This window comes from Abramis brama, assembly GCF_963993115.1.
Source record: "Abramis brama genome assembly, chromosome: 3".
Lineage (NCBI taxonomy): Eukaryota > Metazoa > Chordata > Actinopteri > Cypriniformes > Leuciscidae > Abramis > Abramis brama.
In genome coordinates this window covers 9,812,525-9,840,335 of record NC_139965.1, presented here as the reverse complement: position 1 = coordinate 9,840,335, position 27,811 = coordinate 9,812,525, and the positions used below count along the sequence as shown (strand labels likewise).

Genomic DNA, 27,811 nt, shown 5'->3' with positions numbered 1-27,811 from the left:
AAACCTTTTGCATCTATCTTTCTCTTAAAGTTACACAGATAAAGGCATCCTAGTCCAGACTAAAGGGACCGGCGCCTCCGGCTCCTTAAACTCAACAAGAAACAGAGCGAGACCAAGACAAAACCCGCCAAGAAAGCGACTCCTAAAGCCAAGAAACCCGCTGCCGCTAAGAAGACCAAAACTGCAGCAGCAAAGAAACCCGCCACTCAGAAATCGTACTCGGTTACTAACGTAACCTCGGTTCTCTCTAGAAGAGGGAACGAGTACTGCGTTGAAAACTTTTTCACGAAATACTGAAGCAAAAAATTATCCTTTAATTTTTGAAATAATGTAAAGCGCATTGCAGCAGCACACAGCCATGGGCGAGACGGCTCGCTCGCTCATTGGCTGCTCTGCGGCAACTACATAAGCCTATCGAGCGAGGCCTGCGGTGACGTCAGGCCAATGAGGGCGCTTCGCGCCCTCCTTGCCACTTCCCGCCGAAACGGGCGTGGCTTAGTCCTATAAAGGGAGCTCGAAAAGGCTGATTCACTGATTTTATTCATCGCCGAAGCGAACCAGAGTGAACCGTACGCACGGCCAGAAAACGCAGTACTCGTTCCCTCTTCTAGAGAGAACCGAGGTTACGTTAGTAACCGAGTACGTTCTCTTACGAGAGGTCTCTCGTACTGCGTTGAAAACGCTAGGGGAACCAGTGCAAAACGCCGTGCGTACTGTGATTAATCACCCATAAACCTGGATACCCAGGATTTATCAAGCATAAATCACTAGAGGGACTCACAGAGAGTCCTGGAACAGGAAGGGAACCCTTCTGCCCCTATATGGTGACGTCCACTGACGCAGTAACATGACATCACATAGACAAGGCGGGGAGCCTGAACTAATGTGGGAATTTGTGGGTCTTACGCAATACTGCCCATATGATAGCCGGCAGCGCACTGCGCTCGCGGCCTCAGAGTCCTAATCAGACCACTGATTTGATTATACCGACAATAGCTTAGCCTGTAGAGCGGGAACCTCTAGGTTATAAAACCTAATAAATGTAGACGGCGAGGCCCAGCCTGCCGCCATACATATGTCTTGTAAGGAAATCCCACCAGACCAAGCCCACGATGAGGCAACGCCTCTCGTGGAATGCGCTCTGACACCCAATGGGCACTGAAGACCCTTGGCAGTGTAAGCTAGCGCTATAGCATCGACTATCCATCTGGACAGGCTTTGTTTCGAAACAGCCATTCCCTTGGAACGTCCACTGAACGAGACAAATAGCTGCTCAGTCTGTCTAAAGACAGAAGAGCGAGACACATAAGCTCTCAGGGTCCTTACAGGGCACAGAAAACTTGAGTCCCCTTCCTCGCCTGACACCGGCAGGGCAGACAGGGAGATAACCTGAGCCCGAAACGGTGTGTTGAGGGATTTTGGCACATAACCATGCCTAGGTTTGAGTATGACTCTCGAGTCACCTGGCCCAAACTCTAAGCACGCTGCGCTCACCGAGAGCGCGTGCAGGTCACCTACGCGCTTAACTGAAGCGAGAGCCAACAGAAACACTGTTTTGAATGACAGATGTTTGAGGCTAGTCGTTTGGATGGGCTCGAAAGGGGGACCTTTCATGGCCTCCAAAACTGTAGAGAGGTCCCACATAGGGACTGAAGGAGGTCTGGGAGGATTCAGCCTCCTAGCTCCCCTGAGGAAGCGGATGACTAGATCGTTCCTCCCTAATGACTGACCGAGCGTTGTTTCAGAAAACGCTACGATAGCCGCCACATAGACTTTGAGCGTGGAAGGGGCTCTGCCCTTATCCAACAGCTCCTGTAGGAAGGAGAGAACCTCCGTCACCTCACAATCGAGGGGTGAAAGACCCCGGGCCGTGCACCAGCTGGAGAATACTGACCACTTTGAGGCGTAAAGCCGTCTAGTTGACGGTGCTCTAGCCTGAGTGATAGTGTTTAGCACCCCCACTGAGAGATCAGCGGGTACCCGTTGAGCGCCCACACGTGGAGGGACCACAATTCCGGGTGAGGATGCCAAATCGAACCCCTGGCCTGCGAGAGGAGGTCCTTCCTCAATGGCACTGGCCACGGGGCAGTGTCTGCTAGCTGCATCAGAACTGGGAACCACGGCTGGTTCATCCAGAGCGGCGCTACGAGCAGCACTGAGCATTCCGTTTCCCTGATCCGTTCCAACACCTGAGGCAGGAGGGAGACGGGGGGAAAAGCGTAGAGCGGACAGCGCGGCCACGTTCGGGACAGCGCGCTCTCGCTCTTGGAAAAGAACGCGGGGCAGTGAGCGTTTTCGTGGGACGCGAACAGGTCCACCTCCGCTCTGCCGAATCTCTCCCACAACAGCTGGACTGTTTGCGGGTGTAGAGACCATTCGCTCGTAGAAACGTTGTTCCTGGACAGTCTGTCTGGACCCAGATTCTGGATCCCTGGCACATGCACTGCTCTCAGCGAGCGCAAGTTGCGCTGAGCCCATATCAGGAGGCGTTCCGCCAGCCTGTATAGGTTTAGGGATGTGAGACCGCCCTGGCGATTTATATAGGACACCACAGACATGTTGTCCGAACAGACTAAGACGTGTTGGTCCTTGATTTGGGGACGAAAACGCGTCAGCGCGTTGTCCACTGCCAACATTTCCAGGCAGTTGATATGTTGGAGCTTTTCGCGTTCTGACCACAGGCCGAAAAACGCTCTGCCCTCGAGCAGCGCTCCCCATCCCGATGTGGAGGCGTCTGTCGACACCACTATCACTCTCGAGGAAGTCCCCAGGCTTACACCTGACTGGTACCAGTCGCTCGTCTTCCAAGGTTTTAGAGCTTCCACACAGCTCTGATTGACCCTGAGACGCAGCCAACCGGATGCCCACGCTCTGCGCGGTACTCGCGCTTTCAACCAGAACTGCAGAGGGCGCATGCGGAGCAAGCCCAGCTGGAGAACTGATGATGCTGAGGCCATAAGACCTAGCATCCTCTGAAATTTCCTGAGCGTGACGGTCGCGCCACAGCGGAAAAGTTTCGCCGCGCGCTGAATGTCTAGCACGCACTGTGGTGACAGCCGCGCTATCATAGACTGTGAGTCCAGAACTGTGCCCAGAAACGAAATCGTTTGACTGGGGTTCAGCGAACTCTTCGTCCAGTTGACTCTGAGACCAAGATTCTCGAGGTGATCGAGTAAAATGGCCCTGTGCTCCACGAGCACATTTTCCTGGTCGTGAGCATTCTGAAACTGCGTTTCATTAATGCTTTGTTCAGCTGTCTTAGATCCAGTATGGGTCTGAAACCCCCGTCTTTCTTGGGAACCAGAAAATATCTGCTGTACAGCCCCCCTTCGCTTTGAGCTTGAGACACAGGCTCTATAGCCCCTTTGCTCATCAGTTTTGATATTTCGGCACGAAGTAGGTGTGCTACTTCTGAATTCACATTTACAAGCGGGCACATTTACTGCTTTGGACGCGCTGTCTGCCTGGGCAGAGCGAGCGCGCACAGGTTTCGTTTTTACAGAAACCCTGTGACATGTGTGACATAGTGTTTGTGGGCACTGGGAAGTGGGCACATTTACTATGTCGTTTGCGCGATCGACCTGAGTCGATTTTATGGGCGCGCGCCCTGTGTGAAGGGCTGTGCTTGTGTGTAGGGATGGGCACTGGGCAGTGGGCATCAGCACTACATTTATTGCACCATCGGCCGTGGCCGGGATACCAGAAAATACACTCTTTACAGGATTTATCTGGGTAGCCGTAAAAACGGCTTTTGTGTGCAGGCAAGCGGGCAACTGTACGGGCTTGCGCGTTGCAGAAGACGCTGAGACAGTCGCAATTCCTGGAACTGAAACAGCGGAATCTCTCTACGAACTCGTTGACAGAGGATCCGAAGAGGCCAGCAGAAGACAGCAGGGCGTCGAGGAACGCGGTGCGCTCAGATTCAGCCATATCCGAGAGCGTTAGCCACAGGTGTCTCTCAGCTACAGTGGCGGAAGCCATGCACCGTCCCATGGCCTGTGCAGCGGACTTAGTAGCGCGGAGAGAGAGATCCGAAGCGCTTCTTAAGTCCGAGAGGCAGATCGCATCAGGTCCCATCTCGTCCAGCTTGCGGAGGAGATCTCCCTGGAAGATCTGCAGCGTAGCCATGGTGTGTAGTGCAGACGCAGCCTGCCCAGCGGCGGAAAAGATTCGCGCGAGCAGCGTCGACGTCATGCGGCAGGCTTTGGATGGCAACACCGGTTTCGTCCGCCGTCCAGCAGAGGGCGGGCAAAGATGGGTCGCTATCGCCTGTTCCACCGGCGGAAGAGAATGGTAGCCTCTGTTTTTAGCATCGTCTAGAGTAGCAAATGCTGGTGAAACAGACGAACGTGTTCGGGCTGAAAAGGGAGCGCTCCAAGCCTTCGCAACTTCTTCATGAAGCTCAGGAAGAAAGGGGGCGGGCTTGGATTCCGGAGAAGTGCGCTCACCAGGGAGAAAGCTACCATCCAGTCGAGTCCGAGAAGGGGGCTCCGGAGCGGACCACTCGAGGCCGAGGCTCGCCGCGGCCAGCGAGAGTACGCGCATCAGCTCCCTCTCGATGTTAGCTCTTCTGTTAGGTGTACGAGCAGGAAGCGCGAGATCCACAGAGCTCGCCCAGTCTTCGCTGCCCGAGGCTAACAGAGAGCACGTGTCATCCTCCCCCGACGCAGCTTTAGAATCAACTTCCTCTGCTGAGGCGGCGGCAGACAGCGGTCGCTGAGCATCAGGAAGTGATCCAGGCGAAACCGGTGAAGCAGGCGGGCGAACCGGCGAGCTTAGTCGGGCTGGAGAAGGCTCCGGGACCCGCTGAGAGCGGCGCTTATTACGGCGCGGCAGTGCAGCGGGAAATGCAGGCTCGGAGAATACTGCCAGGCGAGTCCTCAGAGTCACCATAGGCATAAGCGCGCAGTGAGGGCAGCCGCCGTCAGCGAGCGCGAGCGCTGCATGGTCTTCACCCAGGCAGGAGACGCAGATGACATGACGGTCTCCCTCGCTGAGTTGGGCTCGGCACGAGCCACATTTAGAAGGCATCTTGAAAAAGACGCGAGCTCTTTTACGAGTGTGTGTCGCAGGGCGAACACACACACACACAGAAAGATAAACAGAAAAGGATATGGGCGCCGGAAAGCGCAGCAGGAACGGCAGTCGAAGGCGGCGTGGGCCAGCAGCTTCTGTAAGTGACTCGTCCCGCTGAAGTGCTTCTCAGACGACGCGTGATCCAACGATGCGTGAGCTTCGCTGAAGAGATGAAAAATCAGTGAATCAGCCTTTTCGAGCTCCCTTTATAGGACTAAGCCACGCCCGTTTCGGCAGGAAGTGGCAAGGAGGGCGCGAAGCGCCCTCATTGGCCTGACGTCACCGCAGGCCTCGCTCGATAGGCTTATGCAGTTGCCGCAGAGCAGCCAATGAGCGAGCGAGCCGTCTCGCCCATGGCTGTGTGCTGCTGCAATGCGCTTTACATTATTTCAAAAATTAAAGGATCATTTTTTGCTTCAGTATTTCGTGAAAAAGAGTTTTTCCCCTGGCGTTTTCAACGCAGTACGAGAGACCTCTCGTAAAAGAACTCAGAAGAAGGTGAAGAAAACTGCTGCTAAAAAGGCAACGAAGAGCCTTAAGAAGACAAAGAAACCAGCGACTCCTAAGAAAGCAGCCAAGAGCCCAAAAAAGTCAGAGGTAGCCAAACCCAAAATGGCGAAACCTAAAGCAGCCAAGCCTAAAAAGACAGCAGCCAAAAAGAAATAAACTCTTGTTTTTATATATATATATATATATAAAAAGCTATTTTAAAAGCCACCCACTAGTTCATAGTAAAGAGTGTTATTTCATTGGTCAAAAGTGACATTGGCTTTCCTTTATGTTACAAGTGAAAGCAAATGAACAGGCCCATTTGGGAATGTTATGTTTTTGATCAAGTCTTAAGTATTTATGCATAAATACATAAATGCATATTATACATACACTACCGTTCAAAAGTTTGGGGTCAGTAAGATTTTTTTATGTTTTTAAAAGAAGTATCTTCTGCTCACCAAGGCTGCATTTATTTGATAAAAAACAACAACAACAACAACAACAAAAAACAGTAATATTGTGAAATAATATGACAATTTAAAATGACTGTTTAAAATTAAACTGTAATTTATTCCTGTGATCAAAGCTGAATTTTCAGCATCATTACTCCAGTCTTCAGTGTCACATGATCCTTCAGAAATCACTCTAATATGATGATTTGATGCTTAAGAAACATTCATTATTATTATCAATGTTGAAAACAGTTGTGTACAATTTTTTTTTTTTTAATTCTTTGATGAATAGAAAGTTCAAAAGAAAAGCATTTATTTTAAATAGAATATTTTCTAACATTATAAATGTCTTTACTGTAACTTTTGATCAGTTAAACTCATCCTTGATGAAAAAAAGTATTGATTTATTTTATTTCTTCCCCCAAAAATAAAATTCAAATTCTTACTGACCTCAAACTTTTGAACGGTAGTGTTTAATGTTACAAAAGCTTTAGATTTCAGATAAATGCTGTTCTTTTGAACTTTCTATTCATCATAGCATCATGAAATAAAAATGTATACTGTTTTTAACATTGATAATAATCATAAATGTTTCTTGAGCATCAAATCATCATATTAGAGTGATTTCTGAAGGATCATGTGACACTGAAGACTGGAGTAATGATGCTGAAAATTCAGCTTTGATCACAGGAATAGATTACACTTTACTGTATATTCACAAAGAAAACATGTTTTAAATTGTAATAATATTTCACAATATTACTGTTTTTGTTTGTATTTTTAATCAAATAAATGCAGCCTTGGTGAGCAGAAGAGACTTCTTTTAAAAACATTAAAAATCTTACTGACCCCAAACTTTTGAACGGTAGTGTATGTTTATATATTTATACAATTAAACTAAAGCTATTATGCTTAATGACCGAAGTGTTTAAATTGTAATTACACATTTTTATCATCATCATCATCATCATCATCAAAATAAAATCACCAATTAAAAGGAAGACTAGCGGCTTTAAATGAAACTACAGCGTGACGTGTTTGAGTGTCAGTAGCAGAAAGGGGGGTTTGGTGTTCAGAGGGAAGATCACTGATTGGCTGGGAATGTTTTCAGATTTCAACCAATAGGGGACTGTCACGCTTTCTTTTATAAGTCACCTCACAACTGGTAACCGCATTGTATTTGTTCCCCTCGTTAATCGTAAACAAACTTAAACTGCAATGAGTGGAAGAGGTAAAACCGGGGGAAAGGCTCGCGCTAAGGCCAAGAGTCGCTCTTCCAGGGCGGGACTGCAGTTCCCCGTCGGCCGTGTTCACAGGCTTCTCCGCAAAGGCAACTATGCCCAGCGCGTCGGTGCCGGAGCTCCGGTGTATTTGGCCGCTGTGCTCGAGTATCTGACCGCTGAGATCCTGGAGTTGGCTGGAAACGCCGCTCGGGACAACAAGAAGACCCGCATCATCCCTCGACACCTGCAGCTGGCGGTGCGCAATGACGAGGAGCTGAACAAGCTTCTGGGTGGCGTGACCATCGCTCAGGGTGGTGTGTTGCCCAACATTCAGGCCGTGCTGCTGCCCAAGAAGACCGAGAAGCCCGCGAAGGCCAAGTAGACTGACGGAAGCTTCTCTTCAGACCAAAGGCTCTTTTAAGAGCCACACAATTTCTCCAAGAATGATTACATATTCCAATCATTAGTAACATTAACTACCCAGCATAAAAATAAAATGAGTTTATAGTATTCCACGATGTTAATGTTATAAATGAATAAATGTAGTTTCCTGGGCCTTTTAAACCAGAATAACACGCTGCATTAGATTTATGTACAAATGGCAAATGCACGGTTATAGAAGACAGCGGGAAATCAGGAGGCGCACAGCCATTGGCCAACTGTCAATAGAGTATAAAACGAAATTAACGATGGTTTAGGTGTTTTTTATTTTATTATTTTCGTGTTATGCTACGACATTTAGTTATTGTATTATGTTTATGTAGTTATTATTATTATTATTATTATCATCACTAAAGTTTATGCATATTATTTATTTTTATTTATGCAGTTATCAATATTCCTTAAATCCTATCCACTCTTACCCAGCATCAAAAGACTGACCTCGACTTGGTAATGCGTAACTGTGACGTTTACTAGAACCGCCCATTATTTTGGTTTCAACTAGGTCCGCTAGCTGACTATAAACTCCTCTTCCCCAGTAGTTTTTCTATCATCTGCTGTTGTGGATTGAAGATTATCTGCAGTCATGTCTGGAAGAGGAAAAGGCGGTAAAGGACTCGGGAAAGGAGGCGCTAAGCGTCACCGAAAGGTTCTTCGCGATAATATCCAGGGAATCACTAAACCCGCTATTCGTCGTCTTGCTCGACGTGGCGGCGTCAAGCGTATTTCTGGCCTGATCTATGAAGAGACTCGCGGTGTGTTGAAGGTGTTTCTGGAGAACGTCATTCGTGATGCTGTGACTTACACTGAACACGCCAAGAGAAAGACCGTCACCGCCATGGATGTTGTGTACGCGCTGAAGCGACAGGGACGCACTCTGTACGGGTTCGGGGGTTAAGAGATCCACGAAGAAGACAAACCCAACGGCTCTTTTAAGAGCCACGCACATTTACACACAAAGAACAAGTTTGAGGTGGTGAAAACAAATTTGTGTTATTTTACCGATATTGTGAATTATTTAGTGTTTCCATTTAATAAGTGTTGCATCATTTTCAGTGGTCACTGTACAATTATATTCTAATATAATTATATTCTAATATAATTAACGTATATGTTGCTTTCATATATACTATTGCACAACCATAGAGCTTTAAATGAGGGAATCTCCTCATCCACCACCAGTGTCTGTGAAGCACTTGATGATACAACGGCTCCAAAACACACACACAAGACACAGACACCAGCTATATGAGGAGATTATGGAGAGGAGAGCGAGAAATGGAGTCTATTGATGAGGGCCAGTGGATGGAATTTGGCACCGTGCCTCCAGAGCTAAACTAGCTATGGAAGGCCAAAAGGGCCAAAACGTGTGAAACTGTCGTGTTAACACGCAATTTACGCGTTAACACGCAATTTACGTGTTAACACGTAAATGACGTGTTAACACGTAAATTGCATGCTGGCACATTGGAAAACATGGAACTTTACTGGCTGGTATGGCTATCTTGCAAAAGCACAAATAACAAACAAATCCTGTAAATTGCAGGATTAAATCTAAAATAAAATTTGAACAATGTCTTTAAAAATGGACAATGAACATAAATAAATAGCATACATAATTATTTTATAATTTTTTGAACATTTTGAGAATCACTCTGATTTGTCTTGGGCTCAAAATATAGCCACTGCATCACATAAATCATAACAACACACAACATTTAAAACAATACATATCCTAACACAATAAAAAGCAAGCAACTGTAAACACAATTACATGAATCAGAAAGTGGGAGGGGGGTTAATAGACCACTTACTGATATTTAGTTTTTCCTCAATCAAACTTCTTTAAATGAATAGTTGCTTTAAAATCAATTAACACAACATACAAAAAACACCCTTCTGTTGATGAAACAGTTCAGTATTCACTGCACAATCAAGCACTGCAGTCTATTAATGCATTTATTAAAAGTAGCCTAAATGTAGTATCATCAGAGCTATTCTCTTTGATTTTATAACATATTCAGCTATAGACACACAAATACACTAGGCTACTAATGAAATACATGTTTTTATATTTTTAATAATTAATAGTGCATATTGTTTTTCTAAATGGAACCATCCCTACACCCAAAGAGCACAAAGAGGTTACACCCCGTGCAGCACTTTTTGCCTTCCTTGTATTAATGAAAATGCATGTTGTGAGAAAGCCCTGAGTGTTTGGTATTATACAGCGATCACCCAGATGTGGACATGCAAAATCATGCAAATATAAAAAACATGCAAATATAAAATATAAAATAGTAGCAGAAAATTTACAATGAATTTAAATAATAACTATATCATTAATAATTATTCCAAACACAACTAGGCTAATTGCAATATCAGCTGAAAGCCGAGGTGTCCTATATTTAGTCTCTAATAGTAATTTTTATAAAAAATAAAATACATTTTTAAAAAGTTGTAAATCAGTTGTTTTCATTAAGCAGTTGTTTTCATTAAGTTGGCTGCAGAATGATTTTGTTTCGTTATTTGGATAGCCTACAGTAAAAAAGAACAATTTAAATTGTTTTTGTTCAGTATACAGTCACTCAGAAGAGTTGCGCAACTGCAGAATCAAGGTCAGTGAGAGAGAGATTGTTTCTGCTTCAGTATCAAGTCTTCATGTCAGGTCCAGCCGGAGGACTTTGTCCACATCACAGACAATAGGCCTAATCTCTGCAGGCAAAGGGAAAATCCAGATCCAGCCTTGACAACATTATCCACACCTTGAGAGAGAGCCCGCCCCGGGGGTAATTCGAAGTCGAAGATAATTCATAACTCTGAAACAACATTCCAACGGCACCGGTATTTTGATTTATTGCATATAATGGCAGGCTTTCGCGCTAATCGCGAAGAAACAAACTCATGACAAACTTAAATAAAGTAAAAGATAACTATTTTCAACGTATACAACCCACCGTAATAAGTTTAACAGTGTTTATTAAATCCGAAAGTAGCTTTGTGCTGTTTGTTTTCACGTCTCTGTATTTACTATACGATGCGCATCACGGGCGCGCACCCAACTGAAGATGCCAGGTGACGTAGGCTCATCGTATCCATTAGGTAAGCGCTCGTTCACAATCTCATACAATACAACGAAGGTGTGCATCACCGCATTAATAGTCATGAGAATGATTACAAACAGTTACGACAGGCAGTGTCAACGTGACACAACACCTTTATTTTATTTGAATTATTCATGATAGAGTGACACAAGCACTACGCTGAGCATACCTCATCAGCCATCATAAGCCAACGACACTGACGGAAGGGTAACTTGCAGGAAACTCGAGTGTAATCTCCAAATCTATCCAACATATTGGCGAGAATATAGCATAATCTCTTGTTCTGTGTAGTATTCTTACAATATATTTTAATAATTGTTGGTCTTATATTCACTGATTTCACATTTGAATATCCATTGTAAAATGCCATTTTACGGCAGGAGTTCTGTCTCATTTCAATTATTAATAATTCAAGCCACTCTTGTTTTAGATTATTATTATGACATAGGCATGTGTGTGTGTGTGGTGTGTGTAATGTAGTATAATGTGTAAAGTGTAGTGTGCGTGTTGTAATATAAATAACTTTGTAATATATGTTTGTGTGTGTAATGTAATATAATAAAGTGTAGTGTGTGTGTTGTAATATAAATAACTTTGTAATATATATATATATATATATATATATATATATATATATATATATATATATATATATTAACTTCGAAAAACACTGCAAAACAATGCACTATCTCAGATTCATAAGGCTTAATGGTGTTATCAGAAGGAGCTCTTTAACAAATAATGCATAGAGGTTAAATTATAAAAAAATGCTTTAGAAATATGCTACAGTATAAGTGTACATGAAAATACTGTTTGGAGAAATGTGTTATTATCCTTACACAATTTCTATTGTGATTGTGAAAACGGTCATGACTTTCAGGGCTTAATTAGTTAGTTAACTGTCTAAATATGCCCATTTAAAATGTAGTTGTAGCCTATATTCTGAAAAGACATTGTTCAACATGTATTTTCACATTAAAAACTGCTTTTTCCAAGCTTAATCTAATTAGGTTCTGTGTGTTTGAGCAAGAGCACCAAACCAGTAGGTGGTGCTAATGTCCAATAATTTACGCGTTAACACGTAATGACGTGTTAACACGTAAATTGCGTGTTAACACGTTAATTGCGCGTTAACGCGTAACTACGTGTTTACACGACAGTTTCACACGTTTTGGCCCAGAAGTGCCAAGGTTTTTTTTTTTTTTTTTTTTTTTTTAAATGACCAGAGAGTCAGGATCTCGGGTTAACGTCTCATCCGATTCCTAAGGATAATGTATGAAATAAACGGGGGTATGTGATCTTGTGTTTATATAGTATGAATTGTGTATTTAATTATTTTTTTTTATTTGACTAAACAACTGAAATGATCAATAATGTACTTTAAATATTTGATACTGCATTGCATTCCGAAAGATGCGGAAAATGAAACAAAGAACAAACAATAGAATCAATGGGGGATGGTAGAAGGACACGAGGCGATGGGCGGGATCAACATTTTAAAGTCTCTGATTGGTTGTATAACAAGTAAAGGTAGCCAATGAAATTATTCTATGGGTTGGTCCAATAAAACAAGCAATCAGAGAAGGTCGTACTTCCCTTTTGAAATTAGCATAGAGCAGCGCATAAAGCCCGCCTGCAGTGATTCAGCTTTATTGTTCTTTGAGTTTCTCTGACTGAATCATCATGCCTGAACCAGCGAAGTCCGCACCCAAGAAGGGTTCGAAGAAGGCCGTCACTAAAACCGCCGGCAAGGGCGGAAAGAAGCGCAGAAAGTCCAGGAAGGAGAGCTACGCGATCTACGTGTACAAAGTCCTGAAGCAGGTTCATCCCGACACCGGGATCTCCTCCAAAGCGATGGGAATCATGAACTCTTTCGTCAACGACATCTTCGAGCGCATCGCCGGTGAAGCGTCTCGTCTCGCTCACTACAACAAGCGCTCCACCATCACATCGAGAGAGATCCAGACCGCCGTGCGTCTGCTGCTGCCCGGAGAGCTGGCCAAACACGCCGTGTCTGAGGGCACAAAGGCTGTGACCAAATACACCAGCTCCAAGTAGAGGAGTCAGCTCAACACACACACAAAGGCTCTTTTAAGAGCCACACATATTATCTTTAAAGAGCAGTTGTATTGTAGATTTAACAATTTACGTACATGTAGAGAGAGATGATGTAGAACAATAAGCTATAAAACATTTATGGCTGGTTTCACAGACAAGGCTTAAGTTCTCACTCTAAAATTCATGTCATAACATAAAATCGACTTATTTCAAGGGTTTAATTGTATATGTTTGCTGTGAGATAAAAGTACACTAAAAAAAAAAAAAATCCACAAATCTTTTTAAATCTGTTTTTTTTTTTATAGACTAAGATGAGAAACTTCTGTTCTAACGGCATATTGGCTTTTGTCTTCAATAAATGTTGTGAATGCAAAAGCATTATTTTCATTAACATTTATATTTGAATTCTTTTTTTTCTTTTTTGGACAATCCAGCTTCTTGTCTCTGATGTGTAATTAGATAGTTCATCTTCCCTCATAAAATACAGATTGAATCAGTTTCAGGTTTTTTTTTACTATAGTATATCAGAGGTCTGTGCGCTGCACTATTGATTTTTCACTAATTGTTCACAAATGTTGACTTGTCAACCTACAAATGTAATTTAAATGAAGAGAATAGTGGGTGAATATTAACACTAATATGAGAGTCAAACAATATGTTCAGGCGCTCTGTCTGTTTTTATTTATTTATAAATCTTTAATGTTAAATCCATTTCATGAAGAGGATATCATGTTGAATAACACAGGTAAACATATATTTAAATATTTACTTTTACAATCATTTTTATTATGATGCTCTTTTAATGTCTACTTCCAACTTCCAGTTTGTGGAAGCGAACAACTAAAATCAAAGCAATCAATGTGTCTCGACTGATGTTTCATAAGAGAACATATTTAGGTTATTTGAATACTATTTGATAACTTTATTATTTTAATATTTTGATTATTAATTATCAGAATTTCACAAACTCTCTTAAATGTCAAACATAATAGCATTAAAGACAAGGTTTCGTTTTCTGTATTATTACAAAAAAATGTCAGTCTAAACTGCATCAATAACACAGTCAAGTATAATTCAACAACAAATCCTTTACATTTTACCATTAGGCTATTCAGAATAGCTCAAAGTTACAGATATGTATATACATTTATATATTAAATTATATTTATGGCTATATTAAGTCAAACTAATTTATTTGAAGTGAAACTTAAACTACAACTCTCAGCACAAATACAAATGTTTCCATATTTGCGATGTAAATTTTGGTTGCATTATTTATTACGTAAACATGGCTTAGTGCTGAAGGCCTGTTCCAGTATCCATATAAAATATCATCCCTCACACGAGCATAAATGTGTTTAGCAGCTCGGCTGTCTGATCAGGGAACCTAAAGACTCTTTTAAGAGCCACTATATTCTCCCTTAAAGGGTTCGTTCAGCCACAAATGAAGTTACTGCCATTAATTATTCACCCTCATGTCGTTACAAACCCGTAAGACCTTCGTTCATCTTCGGAACACAAATGAAGATCTTTCTGATGAAATGAATGAGGCATTTATAACGCTTTTTATACTACTGTACACCCAAAGCACTTTAAATTCCAGTCAGGGGAATCTACTCAACCACCACCAGTGATGATACAGCCACAGTACAACGGCACCAGTGCGCTCACCACACGCACGCACACACACACACACACACACACACACGCACACACACACACACCAGCTACAGCAGGAGAGGAGAGAGAGAGTGATAAAGCCGATTCAGTGGATGAGGATTATAAGGAGGCCATGATTGATAAGGGCCGATGGAAGGACTTTGGCTCCAGGACACCGGGGTTAAACCCCTACTCTTTATGAGAAGTGTTTAAATTTTAATTGACCACAGAGTCAGGACTTCGGTTTAACGTCTCATTCGAAGGACGATGCTCTTTGACATATAGTGTCCCCATCACTACACTGGGGCGTTAGGGACCCATATAGACCCAGGATGAGCAGCGCCCCCTACTGGCCTCACTAACACTTCTCCAGCAGAAGCCTGGTTTACCCAGGAGTCTCCCATCCAGGAACTGACCAGACTCAACCCTGCTGAGCTTCAGTGGGAAACCAGTCTTGGGCTACAGGGTGATACGGCTGCTGGCCTCAAATCTCAGATCTGAGAGCTTTCTGACCCCACATAGACAGCAATACAACGACCATTTTCAAGGCCCAGAAAGGTAGTTAAGACATTGTTAAAATAGTCCATGTGACTCCAGTGGTTCAAACTTAATGTTATGAAGCGACGAGAATAGCGTCTCTAAACACAGTGCAGCGCTTCCGGGTTATACGGGTTCTGGAACGACATGATGGTGATTTTATTTATTTATTTATTTTATTTTGACTGAATTAATCCTTTAAAGAGTGTTGATGTTACATTAAATAAACCATTGGGCAACAGGCATTTGAGTTCGATCAGGGTTCTAACAATTGTTCAAAAGAGCAAATCCAAATAAGTTAAAATCCACACTTATTTAGTAATTTGTTTATACAGAACATTTGAAACAGAATAAAACTGGCATGTTTACTAATTACTGAGACGAGTGATCTAGAACAAGCAACATGATATCATTGTAAGCTATTGGAAGAACATACACAACTATTTTTTTAACAGGTTATGGTTATGACAAATATAGTTTTCACAGGTTTATGAACACAAAAATGTTATAACAAAATCAATACATTGAGGAAAGTTCCTGAATTTTATATGAGTTTAATATTATTTTATATGAGTTCCTGATTTTTATTTATGATATAGGTAAGCAATAAGAGTAAAGGGCAAAAGTGCCGTTTTTTCTGGAAAAGCATATTGCAAGAGTGATATTGTTATAGAATGGTTAAATAAACAAGTTAATAGTATGTAACTTACATTATAGACACATATTGTCTGTTTTTTATTGTCTGAAAATAGTTTTAAACAAAGCCACATGAGAACTGTTGCTCGTCTGAGCAACACGTAATGAAAGAATCTCTGAACGAATGATTTTAATTAGGGCTGCACGATTAATCGCAATGACGCAAAACCACACTTGATTTGGCAAAGGCTGCGATTATTTTATGCACAGTTTGTCAGTGCAGAACATCTGAAGACCAGAGGACATCACACACACACACACACACACACACACACACACACACACACACACACACACACACACACACACCTGAACACTATAGGGCGTCTCACACACACGGCAAATATGAAGTAGTAGTACAATAACACATCATTCCAGGAAATCCCTATCGGGCATCATACTGTCTGTTGCTGAATAATCAGAAGATTGAAACGCTTTGATTGATTAAACATGACTAATAAACACACGACTGCCTTATTCTGTGTAAGAATCAGAAGGATGAGCTCAACTGTCGTTATGAAGTGAGTTTGGAGTAAAAGCATGTTATTAAATGTTGTCTGTTGTTGGACAAGAGGTTCATAAATGCTTCTCATGTTTGGAAAGATGTTTGATGTGTGTTGCTTTTTCAAATGCACGTTATAAGTGACTCAAACTCACAGTGTCTACAGAGCCATACATCAATGACAAGTTGCGCATAACAAATAATTGCAGCCTTTGCGATTTCATAATCGCGATTAATCGTGCAGCCCTAATTTGAATGAGGTTCAATGACTCACTCAATGACAGTGATTTGCCGCCGCCTACTGGAGGATTTCCACTGCACTCTGGAGAACAATACGTTCACATGAATACGATGTGCTAAAAACAGAAACTCTTTTTCTTTGTACAGATGACAACGTTATCAAAAATATCCCTGTTCTCAGGGATCCGTAAAAAACAACTAATAATGCTGTATTATGCATGCCAGACAAGTAGTTGGCGATGTGACTTTGTAAATGAAGACTACGGGACTGCGCACACACACATTATTTTACTATAGTTCACTCGAGCTGAGCGCACAGGCCTATAGACACAAATGACATAATCTATCATGTTTTTGTCCGATTGTCATTCTAAGGATGTTAATCTTGATAATACTGTATCATTACTTTGTCTTCTGGATTAATTTCATATTCACAAAGCCATAAATATTCACTGTAATCCCAATCTTAGAATGTTCTCCTCTGATATAAAGTCACTTTAACTTCCTTTAAGAAAACTTTTGAACACAAAGGCTTCGAAAACATATATCATCCTTGAGTCTGTTGTAAGGAACCTTTCATTTAAAAAAGCTTATATACTAAACACGTAATAGCCTACAAATGTGCATGACATCACCATTTTCACAAATTCGCATTTTTGTTTTTACACAGAGATGATAAGGGTCTCGTCTGAACACATTTTTAAAAGTCCCCCAAACGCCACTGTCGTGTAAATAAACGCCCAAAAAACATAAAAAGTATTTCGTCAGGCTTGTTTTTGCCTGTAAAAATATCTCAATAGCCTTTGTTTGTATCACAAATACATTCCACAATAAATTACAATTGCAAGAATCACTATGTTCTGTCAAAAATGCAGGCCTACTGTAAGCTCTATAAAACGAGCGTTCTCAGGGAATTTTCGTTATGCTTGGTGGTGTTGACATGTTTTTTATATTATTTCTTTATTCTATATACTATTTCTATATATTACCATCTCCCCCTGATTACCAATCTTCCTGCATCCCTGCAATTATATTATACATTTGAAGTCTATAAAAGAAGAACCAGCTACAATATTTACAAACCATATGTTGACAGAAATAACAGTACGAGACTTTTTAAACTGGTTAAGATCATATTGGAGTGTCTTCCTCTGCTACGGTGAACTGACTTTAGTCTTCAGCAGTAGAGACTGTGAAATACACACATAAAAAAAAAATCAACAATTAAACGGACATGTCTTATGTTGTTTTTCTTTTTTTTCTTTCTTTTTTTCACTGCAGTTATTGCTTTCATGAATGACCATTATCTATTTAAAATATAGATTTATATAATATAAAAGACAGGCAGTAAATGCATATCTGTCAGAGAAAATATGTGAGCCATTTGGAGAGAGAGAGAGAGAGAGTGAGAGAGAGAGAGAGAGAGAGAGAGAGAGAGAGAGAGAGAGAGAGAGAGAGAGAGAGAGAGAGAGAGAGAGAGAGAGAGAGAGAGAGAGAGAGAGTGCGCGCGTGTGTGTGTGTGTGTGTCAGAATTAAGTTTTACCTCTCGCTCTGTAACATTTGTAAAGCAGCACGACTGTCGCTAGCAGATACGGAGAAACAGCCAGAAGAAAACTGAGGATTTTGAAGACAGAAATCTGACCTGAACGTGACACTGAAAAACAGAAACACAAGCACATTATTGAGCAACAAAGTTTTGTGAGTGAATATAAAAGCTTTGCAATATTTTTCCTCCTGTATCATATTATCCCACCATCATTTCCCTTTTAGAGCTCTGTATTAAAGGAATAGTTCATTTAAAAATTCATATTCTGCTTAAATTTACTGACCTTCATGTTGTTCAAACCTGTTTGAATTTCTTTCTTGTGTGGAACAAAAACAAAAATATTTCTAAATTTAAGTATATTTGATTGTGCTAAAGTGAAACTATTGCAAGTATATTTTAGGTACACTTTAAATATCTTGCATTTAAAGACTGATATTTTACAGAGATCATACAATCCTTACTAATAGTTATATTAAAACACATTTTAGGCTTAATATTAAGAAATGTGCATTGTGCAAAAAATAAGTAGCCATACTCCAAATAAATGTTAATTATAATTGTATATCAGTAAGTCTCAAGCGATGTGTCAAGTAAATATGTTGAAGATTTTTATTTTTTTTACGCATTTGCAGCTGCACAGCTAGCACAGTGAGTGTCTGGTTCACTCATTATCTGTGCTGCAGCAACTGCACATCCAATGGCGTGGCGCCTCTGATACGCCATTAAACGTCAGAGCCCGCCAAGCAGCCTTAGCCTATATTAGTCCCCGAAAACGCCATTTTAGCAGGTTTAAATGACTGAAGCCAACATAATGTACCAATAAGACCGGACACTGTCGGGTCTATTAGTATGGGGAAATATAACCGGCCAAAGGCGGGTTTTATAATAAAATAGATATGTGTTTGTGCACAGTGACATAATTTGTAGACAAGACCAGACACCATTGGGCCTTAATCATACCGAAAGTACCTTCGCATGCAGGGAAGGTACCTCCATTTTATAGAACTTCATATATGTGGAAGGCGAGGACCAGTCGGCCGCCACACAAATATCCTGAATGGGAAACCCAGAAGACCAAGCCCAAGACAAGGCCATGCCTCTAGTCAAATGAGCTCTAATACCTATAGGGCAAAACTGACCCAGTGAAGTATATGCCATAGATATGGCATCCATTATCCATCTAGACAGTCTTTGCTTTGTGACTGGATAACCCTTAGATCGGCCACCAAAGCAGACAAAGAGCTGTTCTGATTGTCTAAAAGACGCAGAATGCTCCAGATAGATTCTCAGTGCTCTGACAGGGCAGAGTAGATTAGCCTCCCCATCCTGAGCAGAAGGGGGAAGAGCTAATAATGTGATAACCTGTGCTCTAAATGGCGTTGAGAGCACTTTGGGTACATAGCCATGTCTGGGTTTGAGGATGACCCTGGAGTCATCCAATCCAAACTCCAAACAGGAAGGGCTCACGGAGAGGGCCTGCAGATCTCCCACTCGCTTGATAGATGCCAGTGCCAGCAGGAGAGCAGTCTTTAGCGAGAGAGGTTTAAGATCAATCGACTGGAGCGGTTCAAAAGGTGGTCTCTTCAGGGCCCCAAGGACCGTGGAGAGGTCCCAAGACGGCACAGATGGAGGTCTGGAGGGTTTCAACCTCCTAGCTCCTTTTAGAAACCATACCACCAGGTCGTTTCTTCCTACCGATTGGCCAGCCACTGGAGCATGATGAGCTGCCATGGCTGCCACATAAACTTTGAGCGTGGACGGGAAAGGGCCCGCGTCCAACAGCTCCTGTAGGAAGGAGAGTATCACAGATACCTTGCATGACCCTGGTTCAAAGAGTTTTTCCGAGCACCAGCTGAAGAACACTGACCACTTCAGAACATAAAGGTGCCTGGTAGAAGGGGCCCTACACTCTTAGAAGGAATGTGTAGAAAAATTACACAAATTATGTGTAACACTCTAATTTACACATTTTGTGTCAATATTAACTAAAACTGTGTATAAAAAAATAATCTATTTTACACATATCCATGTGTAGTTTAAAGTTTACACAACTTGGGTATTTACTCAAAGCATTTAACACAATATGAGTAGACTGATGTGCTTACACACTTTAATGTGTTATTTTTTATAACGCGACCGTTATTTAAATTAGCTAGTCGAACTGAACCAACCAATAAGGTGACTTTTGAGTGAACATAATCCAGTTCCAGTCAGTTCAGTAACGTTAGTAGATAAAAGTCTGTTAACGACAGCAACTATTGTGGGCTGTTACTGTTTTTACTAAATTGTTGAAAATAAAACATGTATAGGCCTACCTTAACGCGTCAAAACTGTTCGTGAAAACCACCTCTTTACCAGGGAGGAGATGATTCGCGCCGAATCACGCCGGTGATGCTCAAGGTTCTTGAGGTAAGCTCGCTGTACTTGAATTATATATTTTTCACTCATGTTCATTTACAAAAACAATATTTCCTGCTACTGTTATTTTAATACTGGTTTGAAAGCTAGGTTACAACGAGATTTTCCGGGCAAAAAACTCGACTATTGTCAATAGTGTAACGTTAAAGTTAAGTTAGCTGAAGCACGGCTAAACCAAGCAGCTTTATGTTGATCAATATTGCGAATTTGCGTGGAAACTCCGGTTCAAAATCGGCATAATTTTTTCCCACTTTCACACGAAATTCCAGATAACGAAGAGACCTTTATTAATAAATGGATTTTACACGCAAAATTTCGCCAAGCAATGGTAAACGTGACCGCACCTAGATTGTAACTTAGTGCTACTCAATTTACAATACACAAAATGTTATCTGTAAAGGTGTTTTAAAAATCGTCTACTCTTTATTAATTTGATTAATGTTACGTATAAAATGTAGTCGTATTTGAAAGTTTGCTGAAATGATTAGCAATATGTCATAAGTGCTCTTGAGCCAGTGATGTGCAGGCTATATAACTGTTAGCATACAATACATGTGCTAACTTTATATCAAATAAGTGACCTTTGCATTATGTCTAATATTTATTACACAGCAAATGGACCAATCAGAGGATGGACCATTTTCCACCGACCACCGTGTTCAGTCTCACCAGATTTAATTTATTCAGGTAAGCATTGCAGTAAAACTCACTAAATCATTAATTCATATCAAATCAAGCATTCTAAACAACTTAAGTTTTTATTTTTGCATTCTTTTGATCTATTATTAGGCCAAGGAGTCCGACCCGACCAGGAAGGTGCCTAATAAGCATAGCCTATCAGCGCACAGGTAGGTTAACTACTGAGGGAAAGAAAAAGATCATCACATGGGGATTTCTTGCATCATGTATCTTACTGTGTGTTTGTCTCAAACAGCTGTCCCTTCACTGCAAACAAGTTGAAATTGGCTAGCCTAAATCCCTGATTGCAGTTAAGCCTACGAATCTCAGCATTTTTGGAGAGAATTAAGGAAATGTAAGTATTAAAATTTAATCTGGCATAATTTAGTTTACAGTTCAACTGAAATGTTTGAATGTGCTGACAAAAGGGTGTTACTTACAAATATATATATTCTGAATTATAGTATGATGGAGATTAAAAACAATTTGATGCTTGTGTAATTTTCTCCTCTCTCTCTCTCTCCCTATTATATTTTTATATAGTGTTGGAACTGCGATCTTCTCTGAAGAAGAACTGAGCACATTTGTGTTGGTGGACACGTTTGCATCCAGGAAACAGGGGACTGATGCATATGTCACACTTTTCTGGAAACACTTCAGGAGTTTCAAAGTCGCGATCTGATTGGTTGAATTCTACAGGATGTTCGGGAGATGTGAGTGTCGTGTTCTTTATCGGTTCGCCTGGAAACAAATGCCGTGACACCAAAACCCCTCGTGGAAGAAGAATGCTATTGTGCTTACAACTGTGACAATGAGCGCTTACCAGGATCAACTAAACGCTGGATTTTCAAAAGTATTTGAAGTTCGCGCTCCATTGTTGCCGTAAACTTGCTTAACGTTCTTGAATGAATAATTTATTAGATGCAGCCAGTATGTTATTGTAGGGACATCAACATCATATATTATCACGCCCCTAAACATGACGCAGAACAAAACGAACTGTGATTGGTTGCGTTACATGTCAGTCAAACGTCCTCTTGGGTGGTACTTGGTCAAGAAAAGCTGCAATAGAGTCTAGGGATAGGTCTGGCTAAACAAGACTAAGTTCTGAACAGGATAAGTTAATTTAGGTTTAGGTTCATTTATGTATTTTTCCCAAAGGTGAACAAAATGCTTATTCCCAAAGATTGGCTTATTAAAGACTGATTTTATGATCACTTTTACTTCAATGCTGTGAAAAAGATGGAGGAGTACATTGATAATAATAATGAGAACTGTTTCTTGAGCATCAAATCATCGTATAAGAATGGTTTCTGAAGGAAATGTGACACGGAAAACTTGGAGTAATGATGCTGAAAATTCAGTTTTGATCACGTGAATAAAATAATATTTTTAAAATATATTCAAATAGAAAACAGTTGTTTTACATTGTAGTAATATTTCACAATATTTACTGTTTTTACTGTACTTTTGTATCAGATAAAATATTTGGTGAGCATAAGAGATTTCTTTCAAAAACATTAAAATGCTTAATATTTTCTAAACTTGGCCACCAATGTACATCAAGCCAAACATGTTTTGGAAATAAGTGAAATTATTTTGAAGGTGGGGAAGTGTGTCATGAGATTGAGAATGAGATTGAGAAAATAACTGTTTTATCCTATGTTGGACATTCCTTTTTGACTGCTTTAAATTGTATTGTTCTATTCTGGATTGAATTTAATTGTTGATATGTCAGTCATTATAATAAATAAGATAATCAACCACAGACTTTATTTTGTCAAATGCTTATTTTGTTTAGGATTTAGGATTTTAGATACCTTTCTTAACACAGTGTGTGTAGCCAAGGATAGCACACAATGTGGTAATGTTACACATGTTTACACATCTTTTACACATATTTTACACATCTTTATGTTAACCTTTCTGACACATTTAGTGTGTTAAACTCATTAACACAGTGAATGAGTTGAAATTAACACAAATCTAGTAGTCCTGGAGCTCACCCACAGATGTGTTAAAATTTAACACAGGTTGTGTCCTTTTTGACACATTCTTTCTAAGAGTGTAGCCTCAGTGATAGTGTTCAAGACCTTCTCAGGAAGGTCTCTGGGTACCCGTTGAGGGCCAGACATGGAGGGCCCATAAGTCGGGTCGCGGATGCCATATCATCCTGTTGGCCTGTGAGAGGAGGTCTTTCCTCAGCCGAACAGGCCAGGGGACCCTGTCCGATAACTGAACCAGCTCTGGAAACCACGTCCTGTATTTCCAGAGGGGGGTCACTAGGAGGACTGGGCATCCACTCTCCCTGACCCGTTTGACGACCTGGGGGATCATTGAAACGGGGGGAAACGCATAAAAGGGGCAGGTGGGCCAGAGATGGGCCAGCGCGTCCCTGTTCTTCGAGAAGAACACTGCGCAGTGGGTGTTGGTTCTCGAGGCGAAAAGGTCGACTTCGGCCTCACCGAACACACTCCATATCAGACTGACTATCTGTGAGTTCAGGGACCACTCGCCTAGGTATAGACTCAAAGATTCTCAGAAAGTGCAAGCAGAGTAATTACATACAGAAATATGTTACTGAATAGGTGGAATTAAAGTGTAATTAGCTATTTTTAGCTGTTTCTCAGATCCGTGTTCACATGCATCAGACAGACGTCTTTATTTGTTGTGTTTCTCTGTTTTTTTAAGAACTTTATGAGTTTTGTGTTTTTAAGATTACACTTCAAGTTAAAAACACTTTAGCTTTAAAATGCATTTTCAGACCTCGGCATTCAGTTTAATTGTTTTTCTTCAACTGTATTTATCAGCAGTGTGAATGAGAGTAAAAGTCTCTCGATTGGTTGTGTGATCATGATCATGAATAAAGAGTTTAGGAGGACAATGATGTTGAACTCACCCTTCACAGAGAGAGAAACAGCAGAGCTTGATGTTGAAGAGTTTGGTCTTCCATCTCTCTGTCCTTTACACCAGTACTGACCCTGATCAGACTCAGTAGCTCCTCTGATAGTGAGAGTGTCTCTGTTTACAGTGTAACGATAATCAGACGTCTGTAACATTACACTGTCTTTATACCACTCATATCTCCAGTTACTGTGATCAGACTTTATCACACACTTCAGATTGACTGTTTCTCCAGTAAATACAGGACGGTCTGGTGTCACAGTCACTGTAGATGTGGGTAAACCTGAGAAGAAAGACAAAACACACTGACTAGGACAAATGATTATTGCATTCCCCAATAGCGTCAATAGATGCAGTGTCTCGTTCCCTGTTCTCAGTCGTAACCTGAGACGTTTTCTCATGCGTTTTGAGGCTTCGGTTCCGTCACTATCTCAGACAAGCACTGATCAGAAACATCAGCTGTGAAACTGAACTGTTCATATGATTGTTTCCTTCTCCAAACCAGCTGTATCTCCACTGAATGTTTCCTCCTCTCTGTACGTCACATGTGAGAGTGACTCTCTCTCCTCTGAACACACGCTGATCAGTTTTACTACAGTATTTTAGTCTGAAAAACTGCCGACACTCTCAGGCCATGAGAACAGGTAAACTGCGGCTCTGTAAGTCACTGTAACATCATTTCTATCCTAACCTCGGTCTGACTGAGGACAAATGATCAAGTCTCAAGGCTTGTTTGCTACACTGACGGTTTCATTCATCTCAGATAATCTGAAGAGCAGAAGCTCATGAATGAACTGAACATGTCTGGAAGATATAGATAATGAACTCTGAAACGATCTGTGATCCTAATCACCCTGTCACTGTATATAGGAAGTAAGCTCAGATTTACTTGCTTATCTTCTCAGTGTCTTCAGGTTAAAGTGATGTGATGAAATGATGAACACACTCACCTGATACTGTTAGTGTAACTCCATCACTGATCTCTGAGGACTGTGGGGTTTCAGTCTGAGTTCCTCTACAGCTGTACAGACCAGCATGAGACGGCTCCACAGATGTGATTATATAGATCTGGTCTTGTCCTGCGCTGTAATAGATCTGGTCTGTTCTTCTGCTGTTATCTTGATCTTTATACCAGCTGTACCTCCAGACTCCTGTCTCCTGTATGTCACATGTGAGAGTGACTCTCTCTCCTCTGAACACACGAACATCAGGCTTCACCTTCACTACAGGTTTGGGTCTCTCTGTTAAATGAGAAAACAACACACTTCATGTTTGAATTTTTAAAAACTCAAAATTAGCTTTCAATAAAAATAAAAACTACAGAGTAAAAGGGCACTTACCTCTCACTGTTATCTTTATTGCATTACTGAAGTGTGTGTAGTATTCTCCTCGCTTTGCTCTACACTTGTATGTTCCTCCATCAGAGACTCTCACAGAACTGATTGTTTTAGTTCCTGCATCATCACTGGAATCAGGGTTTGAGTCTTTCCTCCAGTCAAACGTCCATCCAGTTGAGCTTCCCATGTCACAGCTGAGAGTAACTGTGTCTCCAGTGAACACTGAACTCTGGGGCGTTACAGTCAGAATCGGTTTATCTGGAAGTGAACAGTGATGCAGTGTTTAGCTCATATATAGTGTTATTGGTCATATCTTTCAGTATTCTTCGGTTTTTATCATTCTTTTTTAAGCAGTTAAACAGTAATATGTATTTTATTTTGATTTAAAGGGGTGTGTGTCTTTTCTGCTCCCACTAGTGACACCAAACAGAAAATTCCAGCACTTTCAAAGAATGTGAAGACAACATCAGGTAAGATCAGGGAATATTAGTTATAGTTCAGAGTATTAAGCAGGTTATGCAAAAGACCCGGGTAAGTTTACAGATAAGTAAGAGGATGATCTCAACTTTTTAACTTTTTTTTTAATATTAAAAATAAAATATGATAAATATCACCATACAACAAATGCTGAAGGAAAAAGGCTTAACATAAACAAATAAACGTATTCAGCCATTATATTTGCAAGCACAGACTGTTTTTAGTTCATACTGTTGCTTTTTGGATCTAGTCCAGTTCAGTGTTTGATGGCTGACGCTATGGCCTTCAATATTTGATCCCATTCACTTACATATGTGCCTAACTAACCAAGATATTTGTTTGTATGGATTACAGATTATTATTACTGGTGGGCCGTTATCGGCGTTAACGTGCTGCGTTAACGTGAGACTCTTATCAAAAATATCGCCGTTAATCTATTCTCAAAGTTGGGTTGGGAGCTGGGTCTATACTACGCAAGCTATGATGACTTTCCCCTTGATATTTTAGCACGGATGTTCTGTACACATTTTCAAACCGAACGGTTTGTTGGACCATTTTTCCTGCCGACCAAAATTTCGTTATTTCAAATGTAGGCGGGTCCGTAGTTTGCACAACATTGTTTATCAGTTTGGACCAGAGCAGCACGAGCCGATCTTGATCAAGAGATCCAGTAAATAAATAATTTGAATTCGCTACTTAAGTAATAACATTGCTCACAATTCACATTTCTCCGTTATTAATGGATCAAACCAGGAATAAACATTGTGCCATGAATGAACTATCCAGTGTCCACAGATCTGCAACATTTACCATGGATTTACTGTAGTAACACTAACTGCAACCATGGAAGTTTGGCAGGAATAGTAGGCTATAATGCTTTCAAGTAACATTACGTTGGTTTTATTTTGACATTATGAATAACATTGCTGCCCTCAAATGTTAATCTGAACTAAAAATAGACCTTTGTTTATAACTACTACAATATTGGGCTATTTCATTTTTTTCAAGGAGCTGTTTTGTTTTATATGCTCATAAGAAGAGTCTATCATAGCTCCATCATTGCTCAAAGTAAAAAAATAAATAAATAATAATAACAAAAAAAATCATACTTTATGTTAGTTTTAATAAAAAATAAAAATAAAAAATAAAATCTCTGGCATTTTTTTCACAAGTTCTTTTAAATGTCACTTTGTATTTAAGAAACACGTGCCCTTTAGTCATTATTTGGGTAGCAGTAGCACACATATTCTGAATGCCTTCGGCAGAATTCAAATGAGCCATTTTAATCTAGATTAATCTAGATTAATTCCAAGATTACAGTGAGATTAATCTAGATTAAAAAATAATAATTATTATATTATATAATTTTGTAAAACAACATTGCTACAAATGCTGTTAAATAAGCATTACTCTAAGTTGTTTATATATGACACAAAAACATACATTTTGTTGCAGTACTACATCCATATTCTTGCACTATATCACACATCCACCTTTGTAAATAAAATTTCTTTGGAATTGTTTTTGTTTTGTTTTATTGCAGAAGGCAATGGTAATATCAGCATACAAAAAGCAAACAAACAAACAAACAATATAGGACAAATACAATAATAGAAAGATGCAAATAAAATAAACTGCGTTCAATTTTCCAAGTAAAGGTATGCCTAAAAGCTAGCCTGACGTCGTCATACTCAGATTCTAGTCAGAATGTGAGTCTGATACTGCTCCATTGGGCTGTGATTATGGGGCGTTTCAACCGAACCAGGAAAGAAAATGCCTCTGCACTCAATTGGATAGACCTACAACCAATCAGAGCAACGGAGTATTGACGTGTGTTTTTCATTCATGTTTCCGACAAATGCCTTGATCGCGTTTCTCTGTTCCTCTTTTCAAATTAATGTGTTGTCGATATCTTCTATAACAGACGCAATAGCGGAATACACAAAGTTCGGCACGGAGCCTCTCCTCGGA

At 40.7% G+C, this 27,811-nt stretch overlaps 3 protein-coding genes and 1 long non-coding RNA gene across 4 annotated transcripts; all 4 read left to right on the top strand.

The window, feature by feature from the left end:
• The first annotated feature begins 7,223 nt into the window (after positions 1–7,223).
• Positions 7,224–7,738, top strand: LOC311080178 (histone H2A-like). Its single transcript, XM_084109972.1, has one exon. It carries the CDS (start codon positions 7,239–7,241, stop codon positions 7,623–7,625), a length of 387 nt encoding a protein of 128 aa, XP_083966098.1. The 5' UTR covers positions 7,224–7,238; the 3' UTR covers positions 7,626–7,738.
• Positions 7,739–8,251: 513 nt separating this feature from the next.
• On the top strand, positions 8,252–8,649 carry LOC311080209 (histone H4). Its single transcript, XM_084110002.1, has one exon. The coding sequence runs from the start codon at positions 8,271–8,273 to the stop codon at positions 8,580–8,582; it is 312 nt and encodes a 103-aa protein (XP_083966128.1). The 5' UTR covers positions 8,252–8,270; the 3' UTR covers positions 8,583–8,649.
• A 3,822-nt stretch (positions 8,650–12,471) lies between these two features.
• Positions 12,472–13,106, top strand: LOC311080197 (histone H2B-like; the record flags this gene model as incomplete). The annotated part of the gene is made up of 1 exon (XM_084109991.1): positions 12,472–13,106. One exon carries the CDS (start codon positions 12,472–12,474, stop codon positions 12,844–12,846), a length of 375 nt encoding a protein of 124 aa, XP_083966117.1. The 3' UTR covers positions 12,847–13,106.
• A 7,231-nt stretch (positions 13,107–20,337) lies between these two features.
• Positions 20,338–21,984, top strand: LOC311080222. Its single transcript, XR_014605530.1, has 5 exons — positions 20,338–20,435; positions 21,057–21,131; positions 21,234–21,292; positions 21,379–21,477; positions 21,666–21,984. It is a non-coding gene; the product is annotated as an uncharacterized lncRNA (long non-coding RNA).
• Positions 21,985–27,811: the final 5,827 nt, after the last annotated feature.